At 39.9% G+C, this 19,825-nt stretch overlaps 1 protein-coding gene and 1 non-coding gene across 7 annotated transcripts in view; both read right to left on the bottom strand.

The window, feature by feature from the left end:
• LOC121293421 (zinc finger C3H1 domain-containing protein-like) overlaps positions 1-19,825 on the bottom strand; it is an 80,518-nt gene that overhangs the window by 44,716 nt on the left and 15,977 nt on the right. For 5 of the 6 annotated variants that reach the window (XR_005946511.1, XR_005946513.1, XR_005946512.1 and 2 more), the window contains exons 7-15: positions 15,874-15,965; positions 15,017-15,229; positions 14,163-14,330; positions 11,246-11,383; positions 6,349-6,467; positions 5,583-5,729; positions 4,996-5,170; positions 3,584-3,712; positions 745-1,302 (exon numbers count right to left, since the gene is read on the bottom strand). Coding sequence is in view for 2 of the 6 variants with exons in the window: in XM_041216499.1 (XP_041072433.1) it covers positions 745-1,302; positions 3,584-3,712; positions 4,996-5,170; positions 5,583-5,729; positions 6,349-6,467; positions 11,246-11,383; positions 14,163-14,330; positions 15,017-15,229; positions 15,874-15,965 (1,739 nt within the window). In the remaining 4 variants the exon portion in view is untranslated. The remainder of the gene's footprint in view (positions 1-744; positions 1,303-3,583; positions 3,713-4,995; positions 5,171-5,582; positions 5,730-6,348; positions 6,468-11,245; positions 11,384-14,162; positions 14,331-15,016; positions 15,230-15,873; positions 15,966-19,825) is intronic. The other variant, XM_041216500.1, reaches the window with a different exon arrangement.
• Positions 15,539-15,645, bottom strand: LOC121293457. Its single transcript, XR_005946535.1, has one exon. It is a non-coding gene; the product is annotated as a U6 spliceosomal RNA (small nuclear RNA).

The following is a 19,825-nucleotide window of genomic DNA, read 5'->3' as shown; positions in this document are numbered from 1 at the left end:
GCCCACGCACTCCTGCACTTCCCCCCCAACGGGGGGAAAATTTTCCCTAGGTATCCTTTCTAAACTTAAATACATGTTTTGTACAATCCTTTGTATGATTAAGTCCACGGTGTGTTGTTTTACAACTTGAATAATCAACTGCAAAATGGCATAGGGAGAGACTCACATTTACAACTACTAACTTATACCAGCCTTGGCTTACTGGGTAGCATTCTCACCTCCAAGTTAGAAAATCGGAGCTCAAGTCCCACTCGAGCATTGAGCACAAAAAGCTAGGCTGACACTCCAGTGCAATACTGGGGAAGAGCTGCATTGTTAGAAGTGCTGTCTTTCAGTTAAGACATTAAACTAAGGCTGTATCAGCCTTCTTGGGTCGATGTAAAAGATCATAAGGCACTATTATTTCCAAGAACTGAGGAATTATTCTGTGTCTCGGCCAATGTTTAACCTTCAATAAACATTGCAAAAAGATTATCTGATCATTATCAAATTATTTTTTGTGGGAACTTAAGGTACCTAAATTGGCTGTCACGCTTCCTACATCACAACAGTGACTATTCATCAAATGTTTGACTGTAAAGTGCTTTGGGACGTCCTGAGTTTAGGAAAGGAACTACATAAAATCCAAGATTTAACATAACAATATTAATAGTCGGAAAAGGGAAAAACCACATTTGCTCATCAGCTTCAAAGCTTGCAGTGCTTTATTTTACAATACAGATAGATTAACTCCATTCTACTAACCTGACCAAGCATGGGTTTCTCTTTTGAAGACACCCAAACCAAAGTTTTCTGAAACAATGTTTTCAAGTCGTCAGCCTCTCCATGAAGCTTTTTAAGATCGTCAATATTGAGCCCAAGAAACAGCTCAGGCTCATCAAAGCTTTTCTTTGTAGGTTTGCTTAAAGTTTCTTTTCCTTGACTTAGATCTTTGTGCTTGAGATTTGGCTTAGTGAAAGAGTTTGATTCCCGGAATGACCTCCTTCGTTCCCTTAGAGATGGAGACTGCACTTCATCTTCTGCATCATTTTCTTCAGTATCGAGAATGAGTTTATCCTGCGTTAGGTCATGCAGAGAAGGCTGGGACACCACAAATGCATGCTCTTCCTCTATTCCAGGCAAACTATCAGGTTGTCCTGCATTCCTTAAAGCTTGTGCCTCTTTCAGTTTTTGAATCTTCAGCCGATACTCATATTCAAGTTGCTGCAAACGTTTTTTCTCCATAGCTATGTATTCAGCAGATTGTTTCTTTAAAATTGCCGCATGTTTAGATGAGCCATCCAGCCGGATATTCTTATTTGACTGAAGAAAGGAAGCAATTTTTTTAAAATCAACAATACTGTTAATGTTAAAAAGGCATCTATCTAAACAGTATCTCAATATCAAAAATTCTAAGTTTCAAGTAACTTGGCCCTACGTCAGAAGTAAAAAGAAAATCGAATGGTCCCTTCCAAAATAATGTTTCATTGAGGAAACTATCTCCAATGCAAAAATATTACGGTTACAAACCCATTAAAACCTGCATAGTCATTTACTTGTTAAACGTTTTTCATGTTTGTTTTTATTTGATAGTATAACAGGCAGTAGACTAAATATTTCAGATCACATCATACCAGCTGGAATAGAGAACTAGATCTTTAGAATAAACATTGCAAGATTTGAATAATGAAGCAGCTTGATTGTCAATTTTTCCATGAAAGTCAAAGTTTCTGTATTATTTTTATAAGTTTAAAAACCAAAAGAGAGTCTCAAATTTAAAAATTTATATGCAGCAATATACAGGGCATTAAAGGAATGGTGCATGACCTAGGGTTTCTTATAGCTTCTTTTGAAGTTACTTAAAAACATGACGATATGCAGATTTGACAACACAGCTACTTAAAATATACAATCTATAATGGCCATGGTATACATTTTCCCAATTTGTTATGCGTGATTAGATTCCATTGATAAAGATGCTATGAAAAGAATGCACCATCTTTGGCAACTAAAGTTAAGGACAACATCAAATTAAAAGATGTAAAATGCAGCAAGGATTAATGGTAGGCCAGAAGATTGAGAAATTTTAAAAATCAGCAAAGGATGACTAACAAATAAAGAATGAGTAATTAGAGTTATGAGAAAACTAGCAAGAAATATAAAACAGACAGTAAAAGTTCCTGCAGGTAATACGAAGTAGCATAAGTGAGCATTGGTCCACAGGAGGGTGAGACTGGGGAATTAATCATGAGAAACAAGGAAATAGCAGAGACTTTGACCAAGTATTTTATATCTGTCTTCACATGGAAGGCACAAAAGCATCCCAAGAATAGAAAAGTAGGGGGCATAGGGGAGGAACTCAAAACAATCACGATCAATAAAGAAAAAGCACCAGGAAAACTGATGGCACTAAAGGCTGAGAATCACAATACAATCAGGCAGAGTCTACATGGTTCTGAGAGAGGGAAGTTGCATTTGACAAATTTATGAGAGTTCTTTGAGGGTGTTACAAGCAGGGTAAATAAAGGGAAACCAGTAAATGCAGTGTATTTGGATTACCAAAAGGCATTCAATAAGGTGCCACATGGAAGGTTACTGCTCAAGTTAAGAGCTCATGTTATTGGGGGTGACATATTAGCCTGGACAGGGTATTGGCTAACTAACAGGAGACAGTCAGCATAAATCTGGCCATTTCAGGTTGGCTAACTGCTGGAATGCCACTGGGGTTTCAAGTGTTTACCATCTATTTTAAAGACTTGAATGTAGGGGCCAACCATATTTTAGCCAAATTTGTTAATGATACAGAGATGGGGAGAAAAGCAATTTAGAGGATACAAAGAGTCTGCAAAGGTTAAGTGAGTGGGCAAAAAAATTGACAGATAGAGTACAATGCGGGAAAATGAGAGGTTGTCCACTTCAGCAGGAACAGAAAAGTGGATTATTATTTAAACGGAGAGAGATTGCAGAATTCTGCAGTAGAGGGGAATCTGGGTGCCTTTGTACATGAATGACAAAAGTTAGCATGCAGGTGCAGCAAGTTACTCAGAAGACAAATGGAGTATTGGCCTTTATTGCAAGGGGGATGGAGTGTCAAATCTTGCTAAAACTACACAAGGCATTGGTGAGACCACACCTGGAGTACTGAGTACAGTTCTGGTCTCCTTACTCGAAAGATATACTTGCATTGGAAGCACAAGGTACGGCAGAGAAGGCTCCCAGGTTGATTCCTGAGAATCGAGGGGCTGTCTTACAAGGAAATGTTGAACAGGTTGGGCCTATAATACAACAGTTATATTACTGGATGAGTAAACCAGAGGCTTGGATTAATGATCTGGAGACATGATTCAAATCCCACCATGGCAACTGGGAAACTTAAATTCAGTTAATTAGATAAATCTGGATTAAGAAGCTCCTATGAGTTGGCTGTGAAACTACTGGATTGCCATAATAACCCTATTGGTTCACTAATATCCTTTAGGGAAGTATTCAAGGCAGCTCAGCACCACCTTACCTTCTCAAGGGCAATTAGGGATGGGAAACATATGCAAACTTGTTAGCAAAGCACACATCCTCTGAATGTATTTTTTAAAGTTTTTAAACGTACTACAAATGAATCTTGTTCACGTTTACGCTTTCCCACTTCTCGACTAGCAACAGCTTTTGCTCGTGCAAATTCTTCATATTTTACTGACAAATTCTTCTTAATTTGTATTCGATGCTGTACCTTGTGGATCTAAAAGTAATTGGTGGGGGGGGAGAGCGGAGAAAGAGAGAAAAATGTCATCGTGGAAAAAGTCAAGACTACTTAAACTGAACTCAGTCTAGCCCAAACAAAAATTGCAATACACAAAATACATGAGGAAATTCATCAAAGGTTGCTTATGCATAATCAATACCAACATTCTATATGGTGCTGAGGAAATGCTGCATTCATGAAGATGTAGCCAGGTGAAATGTTAAAAATCAAATTTTCATCTGGCTGTTCCCAAATTCAGATGAATGATATTAAGACTCCATGGTACTATTCAGTTGGAGCTCTCCTGGTTCTTACTAACATTCTTTCATAAGATCATAAGATTAAGAAATAGAAGTTGGCCATTTGGCCCATCGAGCTGCTCCACTATTTAATAAGATCATGGATGATTTCATTGTGGCATTAACTCTACACTCCTGCCTCCACCACCCCACCCCCAATACCCTTAACTCCCTCATTCCAAAATTCAGCCTTAAATATATTCAATGACCCAGCTTCTACCTCTCTCTGTGGAAGAGAATTTCATAGACTAATGGTCCTCTAAGAAAATAAATTCCTCTATCTTTGGCTAAATGGAAGGCCTCTTAATTTTAAACTGTGGTCTCTAGATTCCCCCATGAGGGGAAGCATCCTCTCAATCACCACTAACAAGAACTTAACTGGCGATTCATTTCATTCTGTACTTCACATATTGCTATGTACATAATGCCTGCTGCATCCACTTGCATTAACAAATACTGCAGTTCAAAGTAGTTCATTGCATACAAAGTAGTTTAAGGCATTCCAGAGATGAGATATGCCATTCCCATTATAGGAATGGAAACCTACACACCAAAAAACAAAGCAACATGTACGAGAGAATTAACTGGCCGTTCATTTTCCAGTTTTCTTCTTTCCTGAAAGTACTTTTCCTGTTAGGGCACACAGGCATGGGGCCCCTCTGGCATGATCCACTTATAAGCCTAGACAGTGAAATGCTAGTAATCTATTTGATATGTTGGGTATTACAGTTAAACACAGTCTTGACCTCTCATATATTCCAGTAGAGGCATTTCAGCACTGCATTCAGGAGCAGGAATCTGACTGATTTTCCACCCTCTTCCCTGGATCCAGGTCAAAAACCAACTGCACCACTAAACTGACTTAGTTTAGAAGAATTGCTTTTTAAAATGGACCAATTTAGCAAACTAAAAATATAAATTCAATTTGGAACTTTTAAAGAATGGGAAAAAGGGAAGTTCAAGAAAACTCATGTTGCTTACCTGTTCTTGAAGCTTTTTAAGAAGCATTCGATTCGCATTCACAATCTTCTCAGCTGCCTGCAACTGTTCTTTATGCTTCATATATTTGGCTTCAGCTTGACGCAGTGCTTCTTTCTTTTTTGCTTCTTGTTGTAGCAGATTTGATAAGAGAGATTCATCTTTTGTCAAGAGGAGGCTAAAATAAAAACAGAGCACTAAGTCTTGAACCTCAAGTTTCTTTTTAAGAGAATATAAATACAGAAGAGGTGGAATTCATTCAGTTTTAAGTGTGGATTTCACATGCTATGTGCTTTCAAAACCTTTATAAGAAGAAATATTAAACACATGGACTGCATGGGTTCAAAAAGACAGCTCACCACCTAAAGGGCAGTTAGGGATGGGCACTAAATGCTGGCCTAGCCAGTGACACCCACATCCCATGAGTGGATAAATAAAATTATTACTCAATTAACAAAACAGCTGGTCTGGTCATTTATTGCATTGCTGTTGAGGAAAGTTTTATTATTAATACAAGTTTGTTCAGCATTGTTTCTTGATTTCAGGCTGAAGAAAATGTACTTAACCTATTTAGCACATCCAAAACTTACTTGTGTTTTCTCAGTCTATCTTCAACATCTGACAGTTGTTTACTGACCACTGTTCTCTTTCCAACAGCATTTACTTCAGCATCTGCATGAACTGGTGATGGACTACCCCTTGACAAATCCAATTTCAGCAGTCGCTGCTTCTCACGACTAAATAAAATAAAACCAAACCAATCACTACAATGGCACTGCATCAAGCACTGATACTAATGAATGTTCTTCTGAAAAACAGACAATAGCTCTCATGTTCATGCTTGGCAGCAAACACAAATAGAACAAGGCTATAGTGTTTGGTACAAGTTTGTAGTCACAAGAATTAAACTATTATTGTCCAGAACATCCAAGTTTTTTCTCGTCCTCCTGTATTCACTTGGCATGAAATTAGTTCAACATCATTGGAGTAAAGAAACATTCAGCTTATAGTAGCTGTGCTGATTAGCTTTTAAAATTTGCTACCTTTGTCTTCTTTCACTGGAAGTTCACAGAAACAGCTTATAGCATAAAATGAATACCAACTGAGCAGTTATCAGGAGAGGTTGAAAAGCATGGAACTATTACTTTAACAAAAAAAAAGTGACAAAATTCTTCTGTACCAAAACCTATAAGTTATGGGAACTAAATAAGCATAACTTCTCTCAAATCCAACTGACAAAGGTGATTTGCAAAAATTATATCGCAAATAAATAAATGTTAAGTCTTATGAATTTTTGCTTAGCCTAAAATGAGCAGAAGCAAATAAAATTGGTAAAAATCAATACTGAATATTTACCTGGTATTTTCTTCCTTTAAAAGTCTATTTTCCTTTTTCCCTCCCTCAGCAAATCCATCTTTGGTTCCAGCAGGATCATTTTCTTTCTCTGCTTTTAGTCTTGGCTTTGGTTTTGAGGCCTTTAAGCAAAGAAAAATTGCAGCCTTTATAGATACAGTTAGTGCTCTTTTTTAAAAAAGGCAATGAATATCAATGCTCAGAAATGAAACTCATATCCACTTTTAAAATGAGTACTTCGATATATTTTGGCAATTCTGTTGAAATTACTCCACGCCACCATGCGACTGATAAGCAGCCCCGACTGTAAAAGATGTTATTTTGTATACATAGCCACAGGATAGGACAGGGTCAGAAATTTCATCTGGTTAGTCACAAAAACTAATATCCCTCAGCTGCCCCTATTCCAAATATCTACCCACTGATGTCTTTAATCCCCGTCTCTCTGGGCTGCTGTCTGCTTTACACAGTCTGGATAAATGGTGGGTTCCCACTTCTAGCTTAAAACCACATTCTTTGCTGAAAACTCTGGAACCAATCTTGAACATACCATTCGAGTTCAACATAACTATGCCTTTAAGAATGTTATATTAAGCCTAAGCCTTCACTGCCAAAGAAAATAATCCCATGGTTTTCAAACTCTCCTGATAAACTAAAATGCCATAAGCTTAGTTGCTTCTTTTCCAAACCAATGTCTGCATAATTCTCTCATTGGTGATGACCAAAAGTGGTACACAGAAATACAAGCCTGGCTAAAACAGTGCTAAGCACAAGCTTCATCATCACCTGCTGTGATTCCTGCTCTACCCCTTTGATCATATATCCCTATGTTCAATTAATTTTTGCTTCTGTCACTGCATGGTGCATTGTTGGTTTTTGTCAGCTATCCAACACATTTAGATTGCTTTTTTTGAGCTCTGTAGCCAAAAGCCATTTAGTTTACATTGCCTAATATATTTGTATTTGCCTATATTGCATATAATTTGACACTCTTCTAACCACCTCATCGATCTATCCAGATTTTTTTGTATTTGATTTGCATCTTCTAATATTTGATGATGCGCCACCTTAACCTCCAAAAAATTTGCTACCAGCTGCAAACTAACAGGTTTTGTTTATGTTCCAGGAACCAAACAATCTGTGTGCACTTCAAACAGCAATGGCCCCAGCTCAAATCCCTGTGGCACTCTGCTAGTGATACCCTTGCCCTTCAACAACCCATTCATAACTTCTGCTTTCACTGGTTAATTTTTAATCCATCTTAGAAGCTTGCCTCCTATTGCATGACCTTCTACCTTGGTGATTAATAGGTTGTGAAACAGTATCATAAAAAGCTTTCTTGACATTTCAATACATTTCTTTCAGAGATGTCAAAGTTTACAGTCTTCACGAGTCACATGTAATATGGAGCCTCAAGGGTTACTTTCAAAATTTAACTCCAGGTTATTAATATATTCGCAACTTGGGTTCCTAATATGGATAGAGTTTAGTGTTATAATTTAAAATGTATCTACCAAACAGTGCTAAAAACAAACTTTCCAAATCCCCAAGCCCACAAGGTGTAAATAGGACAAACCAGCTGTTAAGAAACAGCACTGAAGTCTGTGCTGCCAGTCTGTGCTGCTTTTGCTTTAAGGGTCAAATCTTCTAGTTTTCAGGGAATGGGCCTGGGGATGCTAAATCACAGATTGGACATTCCCATCCTCTGCAATGACTAATCCTTTCCACACACCTGCTTTCCCTGTAGCTTAAATGAAGTTAGCAAGTCAGTGCCAAATTAACAGATTGTATGATGTATTTTTAGAGCAATATTGAAACAATCAAAATTAACGGTCTTTAAAGTTACTGGGCAATTGATTCATCTTACTAATCCTGTAAACAGATGGGAACGGGTTTGTACTCAAAAGAGTTACTAATCCTGTAAAATTTAAGCCAAAACATCTAGGATAAAGGATGAGAGGAAAACCAACTGCATACACAGAGCAATATTTGTAGAAAAAGCTGGGAAAGATAACAACTATGGAGGGAAACAGAGTTAATATTTCAAGGCAATAGTCTTTCCTCATTGATCCTGAAACATTAGCCATAGCAGCTGCCTGACCTGAGTATTTCAGGATTGCTCAGTTCTGTTGAAGGGTCACGAGGACTCGAAACGTCAACTCTTTTCTTCTCCACCGATGCTGCCAGACCTGCTGAGTTTTTCCAGGTAATTCTGTTTTTGGTTTGGATTTCCAGCATCCGCAGTTTTTTGTTTTTATCTAAGGTAATAATTATGCCATTCTGCCAGTTGTGATTCTGTAGCATGTCCACAGGCAGGTGTCAACCTGGTGAACATACAATACAGGACTACTTGCATGCCAAACAGCATAAGCAGCAAGTGATAGACAGAATTAAGCAATTCTACAACCAATGGACCAGGTCTAAGCTCTGCAGTCCTGCCATATCCAGTCGTGAATGATGGTGGATAATTAAACAAATCACTGGATGAGGAGACTCCACAAATATCCCCATTCTCAATGGTGAGGGAATCTAACACAACAGTGTATCAGATAAGGCTGAAGCATTTGCAACTACCTTCAGCCAAAAGTGCCAAGTGGATGATCCATCTTGGCCTCCTCCAGAGGTCCCCAGCATCACAGATGCCAGTCTTCAGCCAATTCGATTCATTCCACATGATATCAAGAAACAGCTTGTGGCAGTAGATACTGCAAAGGCAATGAGCCTTGACAACATTCCAGCAATAGTACTGAAAACTTGTACTCCAGAACTTGCCACACTTCTAGCCAAGCTGTTGCAGTAGCTACAATACTGGCAACTACCTGGCAATGTGGAAAATTGCCCAGGTATGTCCTGTACACAAAAAGCAGGACAAACCCAACCTGGCCAATTACAGCCCCATCATCTACTCTGCATCATCAGTAAACAAATAGAAGGGGTCATCAACAGGGCTATAAAGCAGCACTAGCTAGCAATAACCCGTTCGTTGACATTCAGTTTGGGTTCTGCCAGGGCCACTCAGCTCCTGACCTCATTACAGTCTTGGTTCAAACATGGACAAAAAAGCTGAACTCCCGAGGTAAGGTGAGACTGACTGCCCTTGACACCAAGGCAGCATTTGACAGAGTGGTATCAAGGAGCCCTAGTTAAACTGCAGGCAATGGGAATCAGTGGGAAACTCTCCACTGTTTGGAGTCATACCTAGCACAAGGAAGCTGGTTGCGGTTGTTGGAGGTCAATCATCTCAGTTCCAGGACATCACTGCAGGAGTTCCTCAGGGCAGTATCCTAGGCCCAACCATCTTTAGTTGCTTTATCAATGACCTTCTTTCCATCATAAGGTCAGAAGTGAGGATGTTCGCTGATGATTGCACAATGTTCAGCACCTTTCACAATTCTTTAGACACTGAAGCAATCCATGTACAAATGCAGCAAGACCTAGACAATATCTAGGCTTCGGCTGAGAAGTGGCAAGTAACATTCACGCCAGGCAATGACCATCTCCAAAAAAGAGAGAACCTAACTTTTGCCCCTTGACATTCAATGGCAAAGCATCACTGAAATCTCCCACTATCATCCTGGGGGTTACCTTGACAGAAATTGAACTGGACTAGCCATATAAATACTGTGGCTACAAGAAGAGGACAGAGGCTAGGAATACTGCGGTGACTAACTCTCCTTCCAATTCCCCAAAGCCTGTCCACTATCTAGAAGGCACAAGTCTGGAATGTGATGGAATACTGCCAACTTGCCTGATGAGCGCGGCTCCAACAACACTCAAGTAGCTTGACACCATTCAGGATAAAGCAGCCTACTTCATTGGCACCCCATCCAACAACATTCACTCTCTCCACCACCGACACATATGGCAGCAGTGTGTACCATCTACGAGATGCACTGCAGGAATTCATCAAGGCCACTTCGGTAGCATCTTCCAAACCCACGACCTCTACCAGCTAGAAGGACAAGGGCAGCAGATACATGGGAAAACCACCACCTGGAAGTTCCCCTCCTAAGTCACACACCATCCTGACTTGGAAATGTATCACCGTTCCTGTCGCTGGGTCAAAATCTTGGAAGTCCCTCCCTAACAGCAGTGTGCATGTACCTACACCACATGGACTGCAGCAGCTTAAGACAGCAGCTCACCTTTTCAAGGGCAATTAGGGATGGGCAATAAATGCTGGCCTGGCCACCGACACCCATATCCCATGAATGAAATAAAAAGGTGTGTGTAAAAGCATATCAACTCTGCACAGACAGTTTCCATTCATGGTGGAGTCTTGTGTTTTATACAAGTGTATTGTGACATTTTCTTATTCTGTCACTGAATTGCATCTGTGAAACCTAATTCAAATATTCCTTGCTATCTAATGCCATCACCTAAAGACTGCAATTGTTAGCCCATGGGAAATTATTTCAGTGACTTAATGAAAACAGCATTTAACTTTTAACACCAAACATAGCCTATGAGTTTTATTATTCCAATTATGAATCTGAAGAACATGACAGCACATTAGCAGTAGATCAGCTGCTCTTGCCTCAGTCAGATAGTTGTGGATTCAAGAGCCACAATCTACACTAACATTCCAGTGCAGTATAGCAGTGTTGCACTGTCAAAGGCGAGACATTATATCACGGTCCCATCAGCCCTATCACATGGGCATAAAAGATCACATGGCATTGCAGTGCATCCTAGCCAAATTTTATCCCTCAACCAACATCACTCAAGCAGGTTATCTGGTTACAATCATACTGTTGTTTGTGGGACCTTGTTCTGTGTAAATTGGCCGCTGTATTACCTACATTAAAGCATTTTGGGACATCATGAGGGACCTTAAAGAAATACAATGCCCTACATAAACCTTTTGCTACTGTAGCTATATGGTCATGTTTCTACAAACCTCTGCGGATCTTCTGGCTTCTCGAATCATGGACTCCAAACCTCCAAAGACACCCACGTTTAAATTGGATTGTTCACTATCTGACTCACTATCATCAGAGTCATCCAGTCTCACAACTACAGATTTGTGCCTTGGAATCTGCAAATTTGAATAAAAGCAAAACACAGTGAGAACAGAGAAAAAGCAATGTCACAATTGAGCCACAATATCCCAACTTTTTAACATGGTAAATTATAAGAACTTACTAAGTAGTTGTTTGGTAGTACAGACCTTAAGTATTGCTGAAAGGAAGAGATTTTTCTTGAAGCTTTTCATTTGCCCTCATCAGGACAATTCGCAAGAATGCCATACGTAAAAGGAACAACAATGTATACTGTATGAGAAGAGTGCTGATTGGTTGGCAAGTGGACTCTGAGTGGCAAAGGTGTTGCCATGGAGAATGATGGTTAATTGCTAAGCACTGTTTGAAAATTTAAAACAGGCTTGATTCCAGCTGGTCAAGGCTTTGCCATGAGGAATGAATCAGCCAGTTGCTGTCATTTATTTAGTTTCGTTGAAACCGGCGCCGTGTGTGTACATGTTCTGTCCGAAAAGAACAGGGCCTTGTATATTAACTTATGTAGCTTCCAGTGCATGTAAATGCGCCACACTGCAAGCCCGACTGACAATCTTAAACTTTTTGTCAGCTTAATACCTAGCACACTGAGGATTATTTAGTGAACTTCGTCCAATTGCAGTATCACATTTAATGTTGGGCACGGTTTTGAGTTTCGCAAACATGGGCTGCTGGGTATGGTCTGTACCTTGCCCCTTGGGAACAGCAGAAGGAACATGCTGTTTGAAATTACCCACCAGTCTTTGGGACATACAAGGTACATATTTAGCATCACACTGGCACTGCAATTTATATGCCACATTACTCATTTGTGAGATAGGCAGAATGTCTTTTTGGCTTGACAGCAGCATCCTGTTAGTGGCAAATACCACTCATGTTGCTATTGCAGCGTAGCAGCGTGAAACATTTAACTTTACCTGCTGCTCAAATTTTGAGATACCTTGCCTTTCCAGGGTAATCCGAGGCAGACTGGGCACTTTTCAGGGCCGAAAGTGACAGCCTTAGGCCTGTTCATGAGTTTGCACGATATGTAGCATGAAATGATCTGATCTGGTTAGCCATCATCCTGCAGGATGCCTTTGATGCACCCTATTTCAGTACAAAGCTTGCATGGTGCCGATAAGGCCAATCTTATAGCATGTGGAACTGTAAGAATCCCAACATGTATACTGACCAGTGGAGGGAGGCTGGGGGTACACTGTGACAGAGAACACCCTGGAAGATTTCTCAACTAGTACATCAAGGAAAAGGAGTTCATTTGCCTGCTCCATTTCAAAGCTGAATTTGAATGCAGGATGGAGTCCATTAAGACATGTAAGGAAATTGTTTTACATGGAGCTGCAGGATTAAAAATAGCAAACATATCATCCACATATCAGAAATATACAAGGGGTAGGAGGTTAAGTGTCATTCTATCGAAGGCACGTTTCCCATTTCAAATAATGCTTGGCAGTTAACTGTCAGTCACCATCAATGGTGCACTCTCCATGGCAACGCCTCGGCCACACTCCACTTGCTACCAATACGCACTCTTCTCACAGTTTTAATTGTTGTTTCTTTTACATTTGGTTTTTTTGCAAATTGTCCTGATGAGTGTAAGACAAAAAGCTTCAACGAAAAAATCTGACTTAGTAAATGTTTTGCCTCCAAAAACCACTCAGGAATGCAAATTTAGAGCATTGAACATTTCAGAAAAAATTACGCTATGAAATATAGGCATTAAATATCAAGAGAAGCAAAACTAGTAGCGATCAATGAGATAGCCAACCAAGAAACCAAATAGGAAATTAAGAAATTTTTTTGTCCAAAGTTAGAGCTGAATTTAAAGGGAAGCTAGATAAGTATATGAGGGGGAAGAGAACAGAGGGTTACATGCTGCTTGAGTTAGATGAGAAAGAAAGGGAGGGAGCTCAAATGAAGCATAAACACTGGAGTGGGCATGTTGCTATGCTACATGTTCAATGTAATTCCACGCAATTTCCTGCCTTCAGAGGAGCTGCTGAAATTTATACTATATATACCCATATGTTGACAAATACCTGCAGGGTGGACATTCAAATGAAAAAATGAAAACTATTACACAAAAATCTATAGTTAAAAACACACAGAAGATCTATTCTCTAACAACCTGCATGAACTTGGTTATTTTGTTTCAAAGTTCCTCGGAAGTTTCAATACATCATCTGATAAGTTTCTTGCATTCAAATGAGGGTTTGAACCCAATGGAATTTTGCTAAAGGTAGCATTGTTTCTGTTTAGATGCTTAGGTCCCTTGGAAGTTAATAAAGTGTTACTTTTACAAGTTCCAGCAGTGACTGAAACATTTAGTTGGATAGAAAAGTAATCCTCCCTGTATAGTACCAAAGTGAACCCATTCTCAGCAATAAATCAAATGATTAATATGTTTCACTATCAGAGTCATGCCATCAATAAAAAACAATTTTACATTTGTCACTGTTGTAAAGATACTTTGGAAAGTTTTAGCATTTAAAAGGAAACTGTGACAATCCATGAATTTAATATACCATCACAATTGTACAGAACAGAAAACCACATTAATGGTTTCAATTTATAGCATTAAATTAGACACGATTAATTGGTAAATCTTAAACTAGCTCTACACAATTCTGATTAAAGTTTACTCCATTGTAAAATTTGAAAATAAATCTTTACACTGCACATTCCAGCGAGTTCAGGAACTCTTTCTGCCTGCAATTCTCAACATCCAAAACAAACCGAGCTTATATATCTGAAACCCATTTCTCCAGCATAAACTCAAGAAAATCTGCACAAAATACTTACTATTATCAGTGGCCGAGGAGCTGAAGGGCCTCTCGCAAATTTTGTGCTTTGGGGGCGTGTTTGTAATGTGGAGTTCAGGCCAGCAGTTGAAAAATTTATTGGTACAGATTGGGAATTCTCAATAGGAAGAGGTGGCAACGATAGATCACAGTTATCAGCTGAGTCCTGCTTTGAAAAATTGAGAAAGTTAGTTAACCTTGCAATATATAATGAAAATTTGATCCTTTTCTATTTCTAGCAATGTTCAACTTGCATTCCTCAGTCTTTAGCCTCATCCACCCACCTGATCCACTTAAAATATGTACATAAAGTAACAAATCTGCCATTGAGATGTTAGGAAAACATTTTAAAAAACCAAGGAAAGAGTTTGTCTTTTTCTCCCCCAATTGATATAAGGAATTGTGTGGAAGAGTCCATCATGAGACAGGAAGGTTTTTCTCCTACTTTTCTCCTCCAATTTTTTTCAGTGCAACTTGGATTCTTATGAAGTATGGTTCAACAGGCACCAACAAATCAAGTTCATTCGTGAACTGTGAAGAAATGGTGACTGCTGACAGGTGAAGAGCGTCAAAGCCTGTCTTTACTAGACATCAGGAGTAAGGACATAATTCAACGAATTTTTGGGCTCCAACCAAAATTAACTAACTCCACAGAGGGCAGAAATTGAACCTGATGACTTCCTGCAGTGTACTAAAATCAAGAGCTGGATTTTAAAATAAATTTAAGACATCCTTGGCTGAATTCTTTGATCGGTGAACAAAAAAAAAGGCCCATTACAACTAAATATTCTGATGTGTAAAGATTGCCCTCTGGTGGCTAAATGGAATTTTAAAAATTAAAGCTATTTCAATTACCTCAGGTTTCAAAGCACGCCGATTTGCTATAGATTTCAACAATTCTTCTCGAAGCAGCATTTCTTCTTCCTCCTCTTCATCGGCAAATGGAGGTTTAGGTGGCTGCTCTGGCTCCTCTGGAGGAAGTGGTGGGGGGGGTGGCGGCAGGGGTAGCTCTAAGGGACCCGGGAAGTAAGTCTCCAAATAATTCGGGTTCACAGGCTCCCCTATATTCTAAAAAGGGATTTGCAAAATATTTAGATGTTTTACAGATTTAAAAGTTGTTAAAAAAAATTTACTGCTACGAAACAAAGGAAAGAGGCAGAGATTGTTTTGCTGCAGCTTATACAGTAATCAAATTACAGTGCCTGATATGGTTTAATCACATGTGGCTGATGAAGCCTTCACCTCATTTAACTCCAATCCCTAAACAAATTTACATAAAACCATAATAGACAGACTTCAATCTCTCCTGAAACCATTAACTAGGCTACTTTCAACTGCAAAATGGTAATTTTTTTTTTAAAAGAAGTTTCGGTGTTGCAAAATATGGAACGCTTCACGAATTTGCGTGTCATCCTTGCGGAGGGGCCATGCTAATCTTCTCTGTATCGTTCCAATTTTAGTATATGTGCTGCCAAAGCAAGCACTGCAAAATGGTAATAGTGCACACAGTAATTAAAAGGTATAATTGCAACTTAAATATTGTATTGAAATCAATTAATCAATACATTTCACATCCAGAATAGAGATTAATAACTTAGATCAATCAATTAGTACCATAGTTTGCTGCATAAATTAAGCTACAAAACACAGCACCACAATATCTCGGAATTACAACAGTTGTGTGCTCGGATTAATGCAGGAATGAAACTAACTTGATGTTGTAACGATACTGGTACTGGTGGCACTGGAACAAAATACCCTGACTGGTAATCTACGGAGAATGAAGGTGGCACTGGAGATGATACTGTCAGAAAAAGGGAAGAAAACACATTTTAAATTGACAAGAGCTTTCGCGTGGTTTTATCAATCCTGAATAAGTGAAAGATTATCACTTCTATATACATGAATAAGTTAGCAAAATCCTTAACCCGGCGAGACAAATGTAACATGGATATTAAGCACAATATATCGGGGAGACTGCATCTCTCTTAGTATCAGGTCCTTCAGCTATGACATCATTATACATTAATGGATTTCTGGTAGCATTAGGAGTAAACAACATAGCACTTTACTGCACTGTATAACTTCACATTATTGCATTGACATGTTTTGTATTTGTTCATGGGAAGTGGGCATCACTGGAAATGCCAGTATTTGTTATTCATCACTAATTATCATTGAGGTGGTGGTGGTGACTTGCCTTCTTGTAACACTGCAGTCTTTGGGATATAGGCATGCCCACTGCTTTTAGGAAGGAATTTCCATGATTTTGGGCCAGCAATAGTGAAGGAACAGCAATATTTCCAAGTCACGATATTGAGTGACTTGGAAGGAACACTGCCGCCTACAGGTTTCCTATGTTCCTATATGCCTGTTGTTTTTCCATATGGTAGAGGTCACAGGTTTGGAAGGAGAGTTGCTGCAGTGTGTTTTGTAGATGGTACACACTTGGCAATGGAGGGAGTGAATGTTTAAGTGGTGGATGCGATGCCAATGAGATAGTGTTGAGATTCTTTAGTGCTTTTGGAACTGTGCACATCCACACAAATGGAGAGTGTATTCCATCACACTCCAAACTTGTGCCTTATAGATGGCAGAGACACTTTGGGCAGTTCCTTATTGCAGAATACCCAGTCTCTGGCCTTCTCTTGTAGGCACAGTACTTATATGGCTGGCCCAGTTCAGATTCTAGTCAATGGAAACCCACTGGATATTGAGGTTGTGGAGGGGGATCAGTGATAGAAATACTAGTGAATGTCATAGGAAGATGGTTAAGCTCCCTCTTGTTGGAGATGGTCATCACCTAACATTTGGAAGGCCATTGTTGAAACAGCTGAATATGGTTGTTTTTACAGGGCCCTGTCCTAGGAACACCTATGATGTCCTCAGCTATGATGATTGACTTCCAACATCAACTATCTAACTTTGTGCAACGTATGTCGTCAAACAGTGGAAATCTCACTTCCTAATTTCCATTTACTTCAAGTCAATATTAAGGACTGCTTCCCGACTATCGACCACTTTGCTGCCACCTCTAGTGGGTCTGCTCTGCCAGTAAGACAGCCTATCCAAGACTGTTACGCCACACCTTGTGGAAGCGTGGGAACCTGACAGTAAATTTCAAATTTACGCATTGGACTGCATGCTAGCTGCTGTAAATATATTCCATAATAACGGTGTGTGCATAGCCTCAGTTACGAATGTACAAACATACAACCTAGGTAGTGTAAGCCACTTGGCCGTTCAAGCCTGTTCCGCCATTCAATATGATCATGGCTGATCTGATTGTAATCTCCCGCCTATGCCCAATAGCCTTTCACTCCCTTGTTAATCAAGGATCTATCTAGTTCTACCTTAAAAATATTCAAAGGCTCTGCTTCCACTGCCTTTTCAGGAACAGAGTTCCATGACTCTCAGAAAAAAATTGTCCTCCAATCCACTCTGTCAAGACCCCTCAGGATCTTAAGGTTTCGATCAAGTTCCCCCCTTATTCTTCTAAATTCCAGTGGATACAAATCTAACCTATCCAACACTTCCTCATAAAACAACCCGCCCATTCCTGGTATTTAGCCTAGTAAACCTTCTCCGATCTCCTTCTAATGCATTCACATCTATCCTTAAATAAGGAGACCAATACTGTACACATTACTCCAGATGTGGTTTCACCAGTGCCCTATACAACTGAAGCATAACCTCGCTACTTTTGTATTCAATTCCCCTAGTAATAACCTGTAACATTCTAGTAGCTTTCCTAATTACTTGTTGTGCCTGCATAATAGCCTTGTGATTTATGCATTAGGACGCCCAGATCACTCTGAATCTCAGAGTTCTGCAATCTCTCACCATTTAGATAATATGATTTTTTATTCTTCCTGCCAAAATGGACAATTTCACATTTACCCACATTATACTTCATTTACCAGGTCTTTGCCCACTCACTTAAGGTTACAAAGTAACATAAGTTATGTCCTCCTAAACTTACTTCCCTACTTATCTTTGTGTCATCAGCAAATTTGGCAACCATACCATGTGTCCCTTCATCCAAGTCATTTATATAAATTGTAAAAAGCTGAGGCTCCAGCACTAATCCCTGTGGCACACCACTCATTACATTCCACCAACTAAAAAAAGACCCTTTTTGGCCACCCTCTGTTTCCTGTTAGCTAGCCAATCTTCTAACGATGCCAACATATTACCCCTTACATCATGAGCTTTTATTTTCTGCAATAACCTTTGATGTGGCACCTTATCAAATGCCTTCTGCGAATCCAAGTACAGTACATCCACTGGTTCCCTTTTATCCACAGCACGCGATTCCTTCAAAATACTCCAATAAACTGGTTAAACAGAACTTCCCTTTCACAAAACCATGCTGATTCTGCCCGATTGCCTTAAACTTTTCTAAATGTCCTGCTTTCACATCTTGAATAATAGTTTCTAACATTGTTCCTATGACAGATGTTAAGCTAACCAGCCTGTAGTTTCCTGCATTCTATCTCCCTCCCTTTTTGAATAAAAGAGTTACATTTGTTATTTTCCAATCTAACGGAATCTTCTCTGAATCTAGGAAATTTTGGAAAATTAAAACCAATGTATCAACTATTTCACTTGCCACTTCTTTCAAGACCAGAGGATGAAGCCCTTAAGTACCCAGGGATTTGTCAGCCCGCAGCTCCATCAATTTCATGGAGATGTGATGGTGTAGTGGACCAGTAATCCAGAGACCCAGGGTAATGCTCTGGGGACCTGGGTTCCAATCACACCATTCAATAAAAATCTGGAATTAAAAGTCCAATGATGACCATGAAAGCATTGTCAATTGTTGTAAAACCCCATCTGGATCACTAATCCTTACCTGGTCTGGCTTACATTTGACTCCAGACCCACAGCAATGTAGTTGACTCTTAAATGCACTCTGAAATAGTCCAGCAAGCCACTCAGTTGTATCAAACCACTACAAAGTCTCAAAAACTGAAAACAGACGGACCACCTGGCATCAACCTAGACACGGAAATGATAACAGCAAACTCAGCCCTGTCGACCCTGCAAAGTCCTCCTTACTAACAGCTGGGGGCTTGTGTCAAAGTTGGGAGAGCTGTCTCAGACTAGTCAAGCAACAGCCTCACAGTCATCCTCAGGGAATCATACCTTACAGATAATGTCCCAGACACCACCATCACCATCACTGGGTATGTCCTGTCCCACCTACAGGACCCAGCAGAGCTGGCAGCATAGTGGTATACAGTCAGGAGGGAGTTGCCCTGGGAGTCCTCAACATCGACTCCGGACCCCATGAAGTCCCATGACATCAGGTCAAACACAGGCAAGGAAACCTCCTGCTGATGACCACGTGCTACCCTCCCTCAGCTGATGAATCAGTGTTCCTCCATGTTGAACACCACTTGGATGAAGTACTGAGGGCAGCAAGAGCACAGATTGTAGTCTGGGTGGGGGACTTCAATGTCTATCACCAAGAGTGGCTCGGTAGCACCACTACCGGCCTAGCTGGCCAAGTCCTAAAGCATATTGCTGCTAGACTGGGTCTGTGGCAGGTGGTGAGGGAACCAACAAGAGGAAAAAAATGCATGGCCTCATCCTCACCACCTGTCTGCAGCAGAAGCATCTGTCCACGACAGTGCCGGTAGGAGTGACCACCGCACAGTC

Source organism: Carcharodon carcharias, chromosome 21, assembly GCF_017639515.1.
Source record: "Carcharodon carcharias isolate sCarCar2 chromosome 21, sCarCar2.pri, whole genome shotgun sequence".
Lineage (NCBI taxonomy): Eukaryota > Metazoa > Chordata > Chondrichthyes > Lamniformes > Lamnidae > Carcharodon > Carcharodon carcharias.
The sequence above is the reverse complement of the archived record's forward strand: the minus strand, read 5'-3'. Positions and strand labels throughout refer to the sequence as shown.